General features: G+C 43.2%; 2 protein-coding genes across 5 annotated transcripts in view; both read right to left on the bottom strand.

Annotated features, from left to right (window-relative positions):
* The window catches only part of LOC127582184 (interleukin-8-like), a 143113-nt gene that overhangs the window by 106469 nt on the left and 21189 nt on the right, over positions 1-15455 (bottom strand). The gene's annotated exons all lie outside the window — the stretch shown is intronic.
* Positions 9962-13784, bottom strand: LOC127582196 (interleukin-8-like). Of its 2 annotated transcripts, none has more exons than XM_052037297.1 (4): positions 13679-13784; positions 12003-12132; positions 11810-11889; positions 9962-10734 (listed from the first exon to the last, which is right to left on the bottom strand). In XM_052037297.1, exons 1-4 carry the CDS (start codon positions 13683-13685, stop codon positions 10673-10675), a joined length of 279 nt encoding a protein of 92 aa, XP_051893257.1. In that variant the 5' UTR covers positions 13686-13784; the 3' UTR covers positions 9962-10672. The 2 variants fall into 2 exon arrangements, with proteins under 2 accessions (XP_051893257.1, XP_051893247.1); XM_052037287.1 differs by lacking the exon at positions 13679-13784 and adding an exon at positions 12634-12745.

Below are 15455 nucleotides of genomic sequence, written 5' to 3'. Positions count from 1 at the left end.
GAAACAACCTGTTTTTTGTAGATACCAGTTGTTTGAAAATCTTATTATTTAAAAAGGTGTGCTAATTCTGCTGTCCTGCTGAGAGTGAGGGTGACATAGATGAAATTCATAATATGGACAGCTCTTTCCACAAGCGGGTCCAACTGTCTTCTAATTTCATGTCTTGCACACGTTCCAATTACGTCCTGTGTGAAGGGTATCTTCAGTCAAATCATCGAGTTATAGACACTTCCATCCAGTGCTGTGCTGTGGTGATGGGAAGATGTTGTGCTTCAAATTTACTTTATTGACAGCAGGATGCACCGGGACATCGTGAAGAGTTAAAGGGCTCCGTGTAAATGCTTTCTTTTACCACCACACCTGCTCTGTCAGAGTCAGTTGTAAATGAAAGACAAAGGCATTCAGGTATTGGAGTATTGGGATATTTCTCACTGTTATAAATATATGAAGGACTGTATTGTATCGGAAATGGAATCATGTTATCGGAGAACAATATCAGTGCATGCTGGAGTTCACGTCACTCTAATTCCTTCCAATTCTCTTCATTCTTTGCAACTTCACACAGAATTTCATTCATTTTAACAATAGAAGACTTTGGGGCATTTATTTTCTATGACATTAAAAAAAAATCAGCAGGTTCCTGCATACTAAAACACTCTAATTTTTAATGCATAATTCCAACACAGAGAGTCAACAGTTTGTTACTGCAGGAGCTCTCTGAGATTTTTGCAATAATCAATGTCATGAATAGGGTAAACTCACACTTTGAGTTCACTCAGTGACGAAGCAACACAGCCCCCTAAGGTAGTCTCCGCCTCAAGGCCCTTTGGCAAATCAAGTCATTGAGTATGTTCCCGGTTGAGATCAATATATTTTAGCACTTCCAGCAAAGGAGCAAATGTGGGAATCAGACAGGAGAGAGGCTTGTGATGGAGTCCTATCACCTACTCCTTCCCCTTGCATCATAGGCAAAATAGCCTTTACCCATCCCTGTATACAGTTAGGCCACCAGGTAGTTTTTTTGAACTGCACGTTGGCCACTGTCAAAGCCCGAAGCCTCTTTGTGGAGAATTATGTGTCACATGGCTAGATTAATGGTACGTTGGATATTATTTCACTAGATGAACAGTTTCAGATTAGCTGCACAGTAACTCAGTTCCACATTTTGCAGTGGGCCCACAGGACACGGATATTTTACAGACTTGGCACTGATCCTAGTGATTATAATAAATAGGAACTAACCCCTGGACTGAAACACATGAGTTACAAGAAATGTGACATCCCCTAACTTGATGCAATATTGGGTATCTTAGATGCATCTTTGCACCTTAAGAGATCTCATATTCTGTTTGTAAAAGGATGCAATGGTTGAAGTGTACATGTGAATGTTCGATGTGAGGATTATTTGTCTGATGTTTTGATTCAGCAACAGCCTAAATATTTCTAAAAAACACCGAATTATTGACTATTCCGGTTGAACACCAGGATGCTCATTGACAGTGAGTGCGGGTGGGTAACCCTGCCAACAATGCTTTTGTATCTCAGTGAACTACTTCAGTGTCCCTGCCCCACCAGAGCAGCTCTCCTACCCAACAGTGGGTGAGCATGCTGGGCCTCCCCTTAACACAGCTCTGGCTGATTTTAGTCAAGGTTTCAACTGGCCTGACCCTACATGAGAGCCCACACCAAGATAACACTGGAGCTGCACCCTGTCACTCCAATGCGGGAAAGACAGAAAATGATGCTCAACGAAATGAATTTGAGGGGTTCAAAACAGACTGCAGTTCCCCACAGCAAGACAAGTACAGCAGAATGAGGTAATCCAGCCCCTCTAAAAGCAATTGCATTTCCCTCTTGAGTTGTCTGTAGGCCAAAGATGGAGACAACATTTAGTCACAATATAACTACCACAGATAAAAATAGAAACTGCTGGAAGTATTCAACAGGTCAACCACTCTGAGCACAACTCTGCAGCTTTGTCAATGGTGAAATTGCCAACGTTTCAGGCCAATGGCCATTGCTTTGAATTAGTAGAATTTAGAAGGTGCACATGTCATGAGTTGGAGAAGTGTAGGAAGAGTTATGAGATCACAGCTTTACCGTACCTGCAGCTTTTTGCTTTTTGACGACTTCCACAGAGCTGCAGAGTTGTGCTCGGAGTGCCGAATGGCTGCCTGGTCTGTCCGCAGTGCAGATTGTGGCCAGAGGATTTACCCACACTGCACCAGTAAGGAAATGTGAACAATAAAAAGACAGAAACAACTTTATCTCTGAGCTCCAGATTCCTGGTCTCTTGGTAATGATCTCCTCCACTGCTCAGGTATCACAGTCCTACTGTTTCCTTCTTGTAGGACACAATCCCTCCCTGTGCCAACTCCCTCAGATCCCTGATCCGCTGCAGTCCTGCTTTGCATCTCCCACCTCCGAGGGGCAGCTCTGTCTAAAGTCCAGCATATGTAGATTCAAGGTACATGTAGCCTACTATTCCTGTAAGGTCATGATAATAACTAAACTGATCTGAACAAGCACATTTCAGTTCAATTCAAAACTTTTTCCATCTTCATCCCCTTCCTTCACTCACCAACTGGTCCCATTTGCCTCATTTACTGTGCCTTCTCTTGCCTGAGTTGTCCTGATATCTTCCCTCATCAGACATCAGCATCTCCCTCAGGACTACCAAACACAGGGACTTTGGCAGATACCAGAAATCACCAGCTAAACCAACACCACAGTACTCACTAGCAAAGACATAAAACTCTATTAAAGCTTCACTCGTGTTTACTCTCTGGAACTCATCTAAACCTCCTCCCACTGTGCCCACCAGACCCATACCCAGGGGACAGGATATTGATACCCATTGCCTTTAAATGTGAGCAAAAACATCTGCAGCGCTGTGGAGTGCAGGTGAGTGGGACAAATCAGATAGATCATGCAAGGAATTCTGATGATGAACCAACCGACCCATTATGTGCTGTAAGATTCAATATCACTGGTGATGGTTTAAGACTTTTGCTGGAACAATTTCTGCAGCAACGAATGTTCATTCTGTTCACCATCTGTGAGTGATGAAACGTCAGCTTCAGGACTTTCTGGAGTTGGCTCAAATTTCAGTTTGCAGATTTGGGAAGTACGGAGACTGGAGTCATGTTGACTTCTCCCCCTGGGGATGGACAAGGGTGAGGGAAATTCATTGTCAGGTTACAGCTGGTGTGTGTGAGCCCACGTGAATTCCAGGAAATCTGCTTGTTTTATGTTCCATGTGGTTCTATGTTTCAAAGTCTGCCTTTGCTCCCTTCTGCTATTCATTGGAAATTTATTACTATAAATAATAAGAATATACCCAGATTAGCCATGTTACAGGCACGGAGGAATAAACAGAAACGATCTGTCCTCTGTCTGTCTCACCTCTGTAACCTCAGGTCCCAGTTTGGTCCCAGACAGGGTCTCAGGTATGTACATTCAATTCACCACTTATCCCCATGTATTTCCCTCTATGTCCTATGCTCTACCATCCCCCCTCTGTGTCTGCAACTTCTGACTCTTTCTTTCTCTTTTAATCACCTCTGTAATCACTTTGTTGTTCTCCAGCAATAGAGATGATGAGTTCTGTGACAAATACAAATCCTGGAGTGATATGCCATACTGGCAACATGAACTCTTAACATGGGAAATTCCTCTGACACCCATAGTTTATGAAAATCAACAAGTTAAGCTCCACATCTGGACTTCCATCACAGAAACACATCCTATTAAATTTAATGGGCAAACACAACTTTATTTGACATCCAGTACCTGTGACAGCGAGGAGATTCCTACACCTCAGCATCAAGAGTGACCCAGTATCAGAAAATACTTCTCTTTCTCTTGGCTGTTGTTTCCAATATTTTCCAGTGTTACATTTTGATACGGTCCTTTCGACACCACAGAACTACTCTGTCCCCAGGTTGCAGTGAAGGACCCAGTGTAATCACTCTCTAAGTAGATAAGGTTCAAAAAAGCAACAAAGATTGAGCTCCATGGAGATCCCAGAAGTGAACAGGTTCTCTCGGCAATTGTGGCCCAGGCAGATTAGATTCAAATCCCAACCTTCTTCAGTTCATTGTTTAATGACATGTAAAATAGGAGACAAAAAATACATTGTCTGTCAACTGAACCACTGACAAACATCTTAAACATCACATGTGATACTACTTGCTACATTACAGTTACCCAATACTCAACTTTAGTAACAGCATTACTCTTTCAAGCTCTCATTCTGAAGACCAGGTACACACACAGTTTGGATTTAACTGATCCTGGCTGTGGTTTGGGTGGGTGGGAACCTTCCATAGATGGTTAAGTCCGAAGTGAGAGCCACTTTAGTAGCTAGAACCACGTCAATACAGTGCCTCCTGCCCACTGCACCAAACTTTTAGGCCTGATGTCAGGTAGTGAAGAGAGAATTCCCACAGGATCACATATCAACAATCTCTGCCACGAACTTGGTGCTGGTTTGTGGCGAGGGTGGTTGGGTGGAGATATTGTCACTGGGAAGGAGGAGCAAGTCAGTGCAAAAAAGGCCTGATGACCCCTGGGTTGGTCAGAGGTGGAGATGCTTCAGGAACAGTCCAGGTCAGAAGGAATTTTCAGGGAAAATGATAAAAAACATTCCTAACATAGATTAAGTTATCAGACTAGAATTCAGAGGCCTGGACTATGGACCCAGAGACACGTTCAAATCACCACCAAGGCAGCTGGGTGACTTAACTCCTCTTCAGTAAATACATTCAGAATTAGAAAGCTTGTATCGGTAATGGTCTCTGTGAAGCAACCACATCAGTTTAAAAACACAGCTAGTTCACCAGTGCCCAATAGGGAAGGAAATCTGTCTCCTTTATTCAGCCTGGCCTGTGTTCTTTCACTTAGGTTTAGTGGGTTACAAGACAGCTACTGATGTGGGAACTAACATGGGAACGGCAGAGTCTTCGACTCAGAGCAGGAGGTCCCTGCTGGGGTGGGAAATTGGTCATTAGTAAAGTGCTGTGCTCTTTCTGTCACTTAATCAGGGTTTCTGTATGGTCGCAATGCACACTGGCTCTCGGTACCATACGCAATGACATGTTTGCTTATCCTTCTGCTGCCTGGTAGACTGTAAATTTTCTATCACATCTGAAATATTGAGCTTCATTTAACCTTTTCCTCAGCCAACCAAAGGCTGTGCTGGTGCATTGAAGGCAGAGGTGAGTTTCAAGATTAACCCCTGACTTTGTCGTGCAGTGGCTCCCGACATGTGGGAAGTGATGCAGGTTTTCCTGGGTCTCACCATGAATCTTTATCGTCAGAGGGCAGAGAGCCGCAAGTTGGCAGTGGACCTTTGTCTTGCAGCTGTTGAGTGTAAAGCCCAGCCCCTCGAATGCCATCATGGAGCAAATGTAAAATGAAGAAATCTTTCAGTGGACAGTCGAACTTGAGGAGGGTTTTCCATAGTTCCTCCATACTGATGGAGACACAGGCTGTGTGATCAGACAGCTCCTTTCCTGAACATGGTCATGATTGTTTCATCTCTGAGGTCCCCTGGTATACCATCTTCTTCCCAGAGGCGGATGATGCCGTTGTGGATGTGTGATTGAAGCTCTTCACCACTTAGGACTTCAATGAGGAAGCCCTCTGCTCCCGCGTCCTTATTGTTTTTAGTTGGGAAATAGCTTGTTTGACTTCTTCTTGATCACGAGTAGGGGCAAAGCTGGACCAAATAGATAACTGTGGGATGAAATTCAGGGTGCTCACATCAAGGACAGGGATATGGCTGAGATTACCTTCAAATTATTTGTCAACAGGTTTGAAGTTTCTCTCTGCCCCTGATGTTTTCATCCCCCTTCTTGACTCTCAGTGAGTCTTGGGTGTGGGTGGGGATGGTCACCTTGGTAGGGCTATATTATAGACACCCCAGTAGTCAGTGGGAACTTGAGGAGCAGATGTGTAGAGAAATTGAGCATAGTTGTGAGAATAGTTGGGTAGTGCTAGTGGGAGATTTCAATTTTCCTGGTTTCAACTGGGCCATCCAGAGTGCAAAGGGCCTGGATAGGGCACAACTTGTGCGGTGCATCCAAGACAGTTTCCTCACACAATATATAGAGGAACCTACTTGGGAAGGAGCAATACTGGACCTCCTTTTAGAGAATGAGGAGGGCCAAGTAACTGAAGTGACAGTTAGAGAGCACTTTGGGTCAAGTGACCACAATTCCACTAGTTTTAAAATAGTTATGGAAAAAGATAGAACTGGTCCACAGTCCTGAACTGGAGCAGGGCCAACTTTGAGGGCATTTGGCAGGATTTAGCTGGAGTCAACTGGGTGACACTATATAAAGGCAAAGAAACAGTTGGCAAGTAGGAGGCTTTTAAAAGGGTCATATCAAGAGTCCAGGGGCAGCATGTTCCTGTTAGGATGAAGGGTAGACATACCAACTTCAGGAAACCCTGGCTGACAGAGATTTCGAGGCTCTGGTCAGGAAAAAGAAGGAAGCTTACGTCACGTTTAGGCATCTGGGTACAAATTAATCCCTTGACAAATATAAAAAGTTCAAGACCAGGCTTAAGAGGCAAATCAGGAGAGCAACAAGAAAGTATGAGATGGATTTGGCAGGCAAGGTTAAAGAAAATCCCAAGAGGTTCTTCGGTTATATTAACAGTAAAAGGGTGACTAGGGAGGCACTAGGTCCTCTTGAAGATCATCAGGGCTGCCTATGTGTGGAGCCACAGGAGATGGCCGAGATTTTTAATGTCTGTTTCTCCTCAGTTTTTACTAAGGAGAATATCATGGATGCCAAAAAAAATTAGGGTAATAAGTAGTGAGGTCTTGGACCTTGTGCATATTACGAGGAAGGAGGTACTTACAGCCATAAAGCGCATTAAGGTGGAAAAATCCCCAGGGCCTGACCAAGTGCACCCCAGGACCTTATGGGAGGCTGGGGAGGCCCTTGTAGAGATATTTGCTTCATCATTAACCACTAACTAAGTTCCAGAAGATTGGAGGGTGGCTAATGTTGTTCCATTGTTCAAGAAGAGTAGCAAGGACAGGCCAGGAACCACAGGCTGGTAAGCCTGACTTCAGTTGTAGGGAAGTTACTGAAGGGAATTCTGAGGGACAAGATCTACCATCACAAGATAGTCAAGGCCTGATCAGGAATAGTCAGCATGGTTTTGTGCTTGGGAGGTCATGTCTGATGAATCTTTTGGAGTTTTTCAAAGAGGTAGCTAAGGGGATAGATGAAGGTAGGGCAGTGGATGTTGTCTATATGGACTTTAGTAAGGCCTTTGACAAGGTCCTGCATGGAAGGCTCATCTGGAAGGTTAGGTCGCATGGGATTCAGGGGGAGTTAGCACAGTGGATTCAGAATTGGCTCGATGATAGGAAGCAGAGGGTGATGGTTGAAGGTCGATTCTCCGACTGGAGGCCTGTGACTAGTGGGATGCCCCAGGAGTCAGTGTTGGGACCTCTTTTATTCATTATGCATGTAAATGATTTGGAGGTGAATGTATATGGCATGATTAGCAAGTTTGCTGATGATACTAAATTAGGGGTCTTGTTGATAGTGAAGCAGGTTACAATGAATTACAAAGAGATCTTGGGAGATGGGCTGAGGAGAGGTAAATGTTTTCAACTTAGATAAGTGTGGGGTGATGCATTTTGGACATTCAAACCAGGGTCAGACTTGTATGGTGAATGGCAGGGCACTGACCAGTGTTGTGGAACCGAGGGACCTGGGGGTATAAGTGCACAGTTCACTGAAAGTGGCCTCACAGGTAGACAGGGTGGTGAAGGCAGCATTTAGCACACTGGCCTTCATCAGTTAGGGCATCGAGTTTAGGAGGAAGGACATTATTTTGCAGTTATATAAGTCATCGGTGAGGCCGCACTTGGAGTATTGTGCACAGTTTCGGTCACCCTGTTATTGGAAAGACACTGTCAAGCTGGAGAGGGTGCAGAAGAGATTTACAAGGATGCTGCCTGGACTAAAAGGCCTGAGTTATAGGGAGAGTTTGGCCATGCTGGATCTTTATTTCTTGGAGCGTAGGAGAATGAGGGGTGATCTCATAGAAGTTTATAAAATCATGAGGGATATGGAGAAGGTGGACGGTCATAGTCTTTTCCCCAAGGTTAGGAAGTCTAAAACTAGAGGACACAGACACAAGACAAGAGGGGTGAGATGTAAAAGAGACCTTAATCTGTGAAATTGAATAAATGTCGCCAGCAACTTGTGGGAGAGAGTTCCAAACACCCACCACTCATGGCTCTAATTTGTGGTCCATCCTCTAGACCCAAACTCTGAAACGAAGTCATCCCTTAATCAAGTCAATTTAGAGCAAACACCTAATTTGGTTCATCTCCCAGTCACCAATGACATTGGGACCAACTATCATTCGCATAAAACCCTCAAAGGCCAATATATTGTTCCCAAGGTGTAGATCACAAGTACCCCAGTGTGATTTAACCAAGGATGGGTACATTATTACGGTCTAACCCCTTAATCCTCCTCATGCAAGCCCTTGGATTTAATCAGCAATTTGTACAACTGCAACATCACTGAGTTCAAGAAGCAGGAAGTTATGTTGCAGCTTTATAAAATTCTGGTTTGGTTGCATCTGGAGTATTGCATTCAATTCTAGTCACCCCATTATAGAAACAATGTGGTGCTTTGGAGAAGGTGCAGAAGAGGTTTACCGGGTTTACCGGGATGCTGCCTGGACTAGAGGGCTTGTGCTGTAAGGAGAGGTTGGACAAACTTGGGTTGTTTTCTCTGGAGAGGCAGAGGCTGAGGGGAGACTTGATAGAAGCTTATTAGATTATGACAGGCATAGACAGAGTAGACAGCCAGTATCTTTGCCCCATGGTTGAAATGTTTAATACCAGAGGGCATGTATTTAAGGCAAGACGGTGTAAGTTCAAAGCAGTTGTGTGGGGCAAGTTTTTTTTTACACAGAGTGGTGGTTGCCTGGAATGCGCTGCCTGGGGTGGTGGTGGAGGCAAATACAATAGAGGCATTTAAGAGGCTCTTAGATAGGCACATGGATGTCCAGACAATGGAGGGATATGGACTTTGTGTAGGCAGAAGTGATTAGTTTAGTTAGGTATTTAATTAATTTGGCACAACACCATGGGCCAAAGGGCCTGTTCTTGTGCTGTGTTCTATCTTTGCAGTGTAGTCCTCTCGGTGTTAGCCCCAGACCACTTACACTGTGTGTAATGAGTTAAAGAAACTCCATGAAATCCCACTGACAGTGTGCAGATTTGCACTTCTTTCCTCAGTCTTATTTATTTATCAAATGGAGAAACACAGAAATGTATACTGAAAATTCAGATGTAATGACAACAAATTCTTCACGAGAAATCCAATTTATTTTACTTTCTAAAGTGCTTTTGAGGAATATTCAACAAATTCATTCACTTACATCAACTGGCCAGATGAGATAGTTGGTCAACTGAACCAGTCAGTGAAAGTTCCGTCAGGGCAAAGGATTTCTATCACCATATAGACATTGTTCCTATTTACAAGTTTTATTTCCTCCAGTGATTATCAGACTATTAGCAGCACTACCTTCTAAAATGTAGGTATTTAACATAAAAATTACACCTGCAGAGAATTTACTTCCACAGACTTTGGATAGATCCTAAAATCTGACATTTTACAGAGAAAACACCACAGTTGCAGTTAAAATATCAATGGTCAATAAACACTGCTGTAAAATGACACCAATGTTACTTACAGGTATTAGTTCTTGTATTTTAACATAAAAATGTTTCATTCAAACTGGAACAAACACATTTGATCAACAGAATTGCCATCAGTATATCACAGACTATGTACAGGATGTAAACAGGAAAAGGGACCATGAAGATATTTGCTCTCGAAATGATTGAAACAACATTACATCACACCATATCTTCAGAAAAAAAAGGAGTGGGCTTAGTTAATTACTTACACCTTCACCATTCTAACCCAGATCATTCTAATGAAATAACCAAAAATAATTATTCTTTGTACTCAGACCAACTTATCCCCTCTCATTTCTGGTAAATTACATGGACTTGAGAAGACAGTGTGTGATAACAAATTGCTTTTAAGTCATTGGCAGTGTTACTTTTTGATGCCAGCAGCTCGGTTCATTAGCGAGAGTGAGAGCGGCAGGGGACGGGGGAGGGGATGTGAACAATGTGTGAATTTTATTTCAGGGTCCTCCAGCCTTAATTTCAGGGATGGCAGAGAGCACAGTCCACCACCCCATCACTGGCTTCTCTTATGGACCATTCCTTTTGAACAATGATCCATGGTAATTAATGAATGAAGTTATTCTAACATCATCATCATCTCCCACTCTCATTGCTAACATTAAAGTCTTAACAACAATCTCATTTTGTCTTTTCTATAGGCTTTACAAGTCCAGGGTCTACCATAATTACCACAGATGTCAAGAGAAACTTCGAACTTGGCACAAAGTTTAACGCAAACATCAGGTGGTTTCTTCAAATGTAAATAGGTAATATGACAGGGTGTAAACATGTCCTGTGATAGGGAGGAACACCAAGATCATTCTCCAAAGACAACGTAGAGGAGACACTGAAATGAACCATTTGAAGATGATTTCACAGAGTTAACACCCAGGGCTGATCTTCCTTCATTCCCCGTCAGATAATTCAGGATGGAAGTGATTCCCTCAACTTGCACCTTCGTGGTTTTGAAATGTGATGTTTGCCACCTGAAATAAAATTGAATAATTTGTATCGTTACCCACAGTGATACAGCATCCTGTATCTCCTGCAACAGAACTCAGAGAATTATCAATCTGACATTCCACAAAAAAGGAACAGATTTCTATGACTTGGAAGATTAATAGCAGCTCATTAATATTGCAATAGGCATTGACCAAAATGCATGGCACAAAGTTCAATTCCATTTCTAACTCCTCACAAAGTGCCACTGTGCAAACTTATATCAGGACCTTGACAGCATTCAGGGATGAATGTGTAAGTGCCAGGTAGCATTTGTGCCAACCAACAAGCCAGGCAACAACCCAAGGACTGTCCTTGGCATTACCATTGCTATCTTCCTGAGCATCAACAGTCCATTATCTATTGTATTTATCTGGTTGGTCCAGCGAGTGTGTGAGTCACCTCCTGACACACATTTATCATCCTTTACACTATCTACAAGGCATAACTCTGGAGTGTGATAAACTCTCTCTATTTCCCTGGATCAGTGTAGCTGCAACACCAAGACACTGGAGACAATCCAGGACAAAGCATTCTGCTTAATTGGAACCCTAAGTCTTCATTCCCTCAACTGCCCGTGCTCTATGCCTGCAGCCTGTGAGGAAGATCATTATAAAGCATTTTATTCCTTACATCCCTGCTTTGAACATAGGTTGTCTTTCATTGGTTGGTTCAGCTGGGTTATAAATGATGTGACAATTGGTCCCAGTCACCACTCCTGCAATTGGTAGTTTTCCAGTGACCCATCCTCTGCTTCCGGGTCCCCATCATAGCTCCCAGGAACATTAATAATGAACATTGAGTGAGGGGAGTGAGGGGCTCAGCACTGACACCAACCATGGTCAAATAGTTTGCTGACATACCGGGTTATGGCTCACACATACAGGGAGGGTACTCAAGTAAAGTACCAGAAGGTGCCAAATACTGGAGGGAATGTTCAGCAGGGAGAAGCACACAGCACCCTCCACCACAGAGGACCGGATTCACATGGCAGAAAGAACTCACTACATCTACATTCATGCACAGGTAAAGTGTGAATTCTGGCAAACACCAAACACTGACCTTTCTTGGCTGTGATGAGAACCTCCACCCACTTGGCATCAGGATCCACACACACTTTCTTCTTATTTTTCAGGGTGACGCTGTGAAGAGAAGGTGACAGAAATTCAATGTCTCCACTTAAAGTGCACAATTTATTAAATAAACATCAGAGGGGAAGAAAGGTTAAAAGTGATGCTCTGACTCATTTACTCACATTATCTCTGTATTCTCACAGTGAGATCCTCTGGGAATATATTTCAAGCTCTGGATGAACTTCGGACAAATAACATCAGAGCTGGTCTGAATGCACTGGCACCGTCCTTGTGCTCCTGGGATTGGAATACCTGAGGAAAGATCACATTCACTCAGATTTCTTTGTTGGTGCAAGGAGAACAAAGCCTGTAAAACTTGCTGGGACTTCCTCCAGCATTTCTGTTTCATCAATGCACAACCCAGAGAGATATATTAGGTGCTTGCATAATCTCATTCTCAAATGTTGTAAGCGTTCATTTACAGAAGAGTTTGCCTCTGAAACTTATTTGGAAACTTAAATACAAAGACCAAAGAGCAGCTTCATCCAAGTGAACAATGCAAATACTGTTCACTGATGCATTTCTTTCTAGCTTTGCATTTTAGCTGCCTGGATCAATCTTATATGAATCCAGTCCAGATGTGATTTTCCTTTAAAAGTATTGAAATATTTCTCACTCAGCAGTGAGAACACATAACACAATTGACAGTTTAATTGCTTTGTACATAGTAAACAGCACATGATCCAAAAGCTCATGGAATTTGTGCTCTGGTAAAATAAGGAATAAAACAGAAGTTCAGACATCTCAACATACCCTGTGCAGCAATGGCACACAGAAGGATGATGAGGATCGTTACAGAGGCTGCTCTGTCCATCTTCCACATTGTGCTGCTGAAGAGATGTCTGCTGAAGGACCTTCTGCCTAATGCAACAACTCTCTGCTGAATCAAGTTCTGCTGCAGAGAGCCAGTGAGCTCTTATTTATGGGGATTCTCTTCTCTCATTTGCATAATCACCTGCAGTCAAATCTGCCAAACACTGACATCCTGAGGGAGGGAATTTCCCTGCAGCTGAGGGGGATCTTCTTTCACTTTTGCAGTTTTACATTTCATTACTTCTGCGCTTTACAGTCGCAGATGGATAAAATAGCTGGTGATTCCGATATGTATGATTTCTGAAGATGTAATCACTAATTATAAGGAAGAAGTGTAAAATCCATCTTTAGCAAAGTGAATGGTGCAAAATGAACCAATTGTTTTCCTTCAAGCAAGAATAATCCAGTTCCATGCTTTACTCCTCACACCCTTGGAAATTCCACAGCTCAGAACATGCTGTCCGCACAGTGGAGCTTAAACCTGTGATTTCCAGGAAATCGCTCTCCCTTTCACAGTCTGCACATTACAGTGTGTCTCTGTACACTTTAATGCTCAGGTTTGTAAAATATGGACAGGTATAAACATAGTTCCAACGTTGGATACAATTCCCACTTTCGGTGAAGAGTCAGCATGATGCTGCAGTGATGTCAGTCCTGGAATCAATCTAAGTTCTTGTCCCCCTCCTGTTCTCAGGTCTTAACTGTCTGCCCTGGCTGCCTTCCTAAGCATCTTGTTCCTTCAGTGCAAATATGCATTGTCTGATCCCCACTATCTGCAAACCCCAGAGCAAGCCCCACCCTATAGAACTCCTGTTACCCTTGTCCCCATAATCAATCTTCCATAATCCCATTTCCCCCAAGCTCTGGCTGAAGCCTCTATGCATGTTTCCATCTCAGAACCACCCATGGTAACTCAGCTTGTGACACAAGGAAATTATACAGACATCGGTCTCCTTATCCTTCAACAAATGCCGGTCTCTCTCACCATCCATGAGCAGCTCAGTGCTGAGATTAAAGGTTCAGGAGTTCCAGGGCCAGAGCCAAGTTTCAGTTTCCCAAACGTGTAAAATGTTAAGGTTGCAGCTGCGGTGACTCCTCCCCCTGGTTTGTCAGTTGCAGGAGCAGATCGCAGCCTGTGTGTACATGCATCCTGCAAGTTTGAGGAAATCTGGTCATTTGTACTGCAGGAAGCCCTCTGGGTTGACTCCTGTCTCAGCACCATGTCATCTGGATAATCCATCCCACGGCTAAATAGACATCCTGCACTCCCTGTTTAAAGCCTTTCAATTCCTTGTAATGTTGGGATCCTCTGGGAATATATTTGTTGCACATTCTTTAGAAATAAATCTTGAGGCAGGCCAGATACATCTTTGGGTTTCTGGGATGAGAATTCCTGTGCATAGATATTGTGGCCATATTCAATGGAATTACAGTCAATTCACTCCTTACATATTAAAAGCAGTGCAGTGACAAAATCCTGTCTAATATTACAATACAATGACTCAGATCTCACCATGAACTCACAGTGAAACTGTTAGCCATCACTGTTATTCTTAGTAAATCAGACATCCGTGGTGACGACAAGGTTAAACTTGGAACTCAGCAATCAACACCACCTTTGCAGAAGCTTCACAATGCCAATATCTTGCTGAGAGACTCAGGAATGGAGAACAGAGAAATGTGAGGTTGTAATACCTACTATTGCAGAGGAAATGTACTGGTGTTCAGGTGGGATGGAATGACCCTGAGAGTTCTCAATGTCTCTGGTTCTTGTAAGGTCTCATGGCATCAGTTGAAATAAGATAAGATATCTTTATTAGTCACATGTATGTCGAAACACACAGTGAAAGACACCTTTTGCACAGAGTGTTCTGGGGGCAGCCCACAAGTGTCGCCACACTGCCGGTGCCAACATAGCATGCCAACAACTTCCTAACCTGTACCTCTTTGGAATATGGGAGGAAACCGGAGCACCCAGAAGAAACCCACACAGACACGGGGAAAATGTGCAAACTCCTTACAGACAGCAGCCAGAATTGAACCCAGGTTGCTAGTGCTGTAATAGCGTTACGCTAACCGCTACACCATTGTGCCTGCCCATATTCCTCCCTCACCAAATCTATGAGTGCTTCTGCAAGTTGGGCACAAGTTGGATGCTGCAGGAGAGGTAGAAAGCTTTCAGAATGGTGGCTGGGAAGGTGAAGCTATGATAGAAGAGCAGGCATGATGTGTTTGACCAGCAGAACAGGCTCACGAAGCTGACTGTCTGATTCCTGCTCTTTGCTCTTTCAATTTGATGTTTTAATGTTTGCACTCTTCTGCCTGAGGCTTTAGTCAAGGTGTTAGTCCATGAAACGTACACAACTAACAGCCATCTTGAAAAGAGATGGAGGATTGCTGCTTAAATTGTTTTTCTTTGCCAATTTCAGCTGAAATCATTTCCAGGCTAGGAAGCTTCAGAGTGAAGGGAATTAATTTACTTTGTACAGATATCAGTCACAAAATAATATTTCCTCATAATAGTTTCTGTATAATTGAGCAACATGCTGGAATGAATACAGTCATGTAACCAAAATAACTTCAAAATACTTTGCCACACTTGAGAACAATGAGAAATAAAACTCATCAAAAAATACCCCGTGCCAAGGTACACAGAAACAGGGTAAGAATTGTCATCGTAGCCAGGCTATTCAAATTTGGATCTCTGTTGAAGGATCCCCTGTTTATTTCAGTGACAGTGCCTGTTTCTGTTTCTGCCCATA

Source organism: Pristis pectinata, chromosome 2 (assembly GCF_009764475.1).
Source record: "Pristis pectinata isolate sPriPec2 chromosome 2, sPriPec2.1.pri, whole genome shotgun sequence".
Lineage (NCBI taxonomy): Eukaryota > Metazoa > Chordata > Chondrichthyes > Rhinopristiformes > Pristidae > Pristis > Pristis pectinata.
Note: the sequence above shows the minus strand (reverse complement) of the source record. Positions and strands in the feature narration are given on the sequence as shown.

Coding starts and splice junctions, on each gene's coding strand:
- LOC127582196 (XM_052037287.1), bottom strand. CDS start 12,703: ATGTGGAAGATGGACAGAGCAGCCTCTGTAACGATCCTCATCATCCTT. Junction 11,890..12,002: donor TGTGAGAATACAGAGATAAT/GTGAGTAAATGA, acceptor TTCTCTTCACAG/CGTCACCCTGAAAAATAAGA. Junction 10,735..11,809: donor TCTCATCACAGCCAAGAAAG/GTCAGTGTTTGG, acceptor ATTTTATTTCAG/GTGGCAAACATCACATTTCA.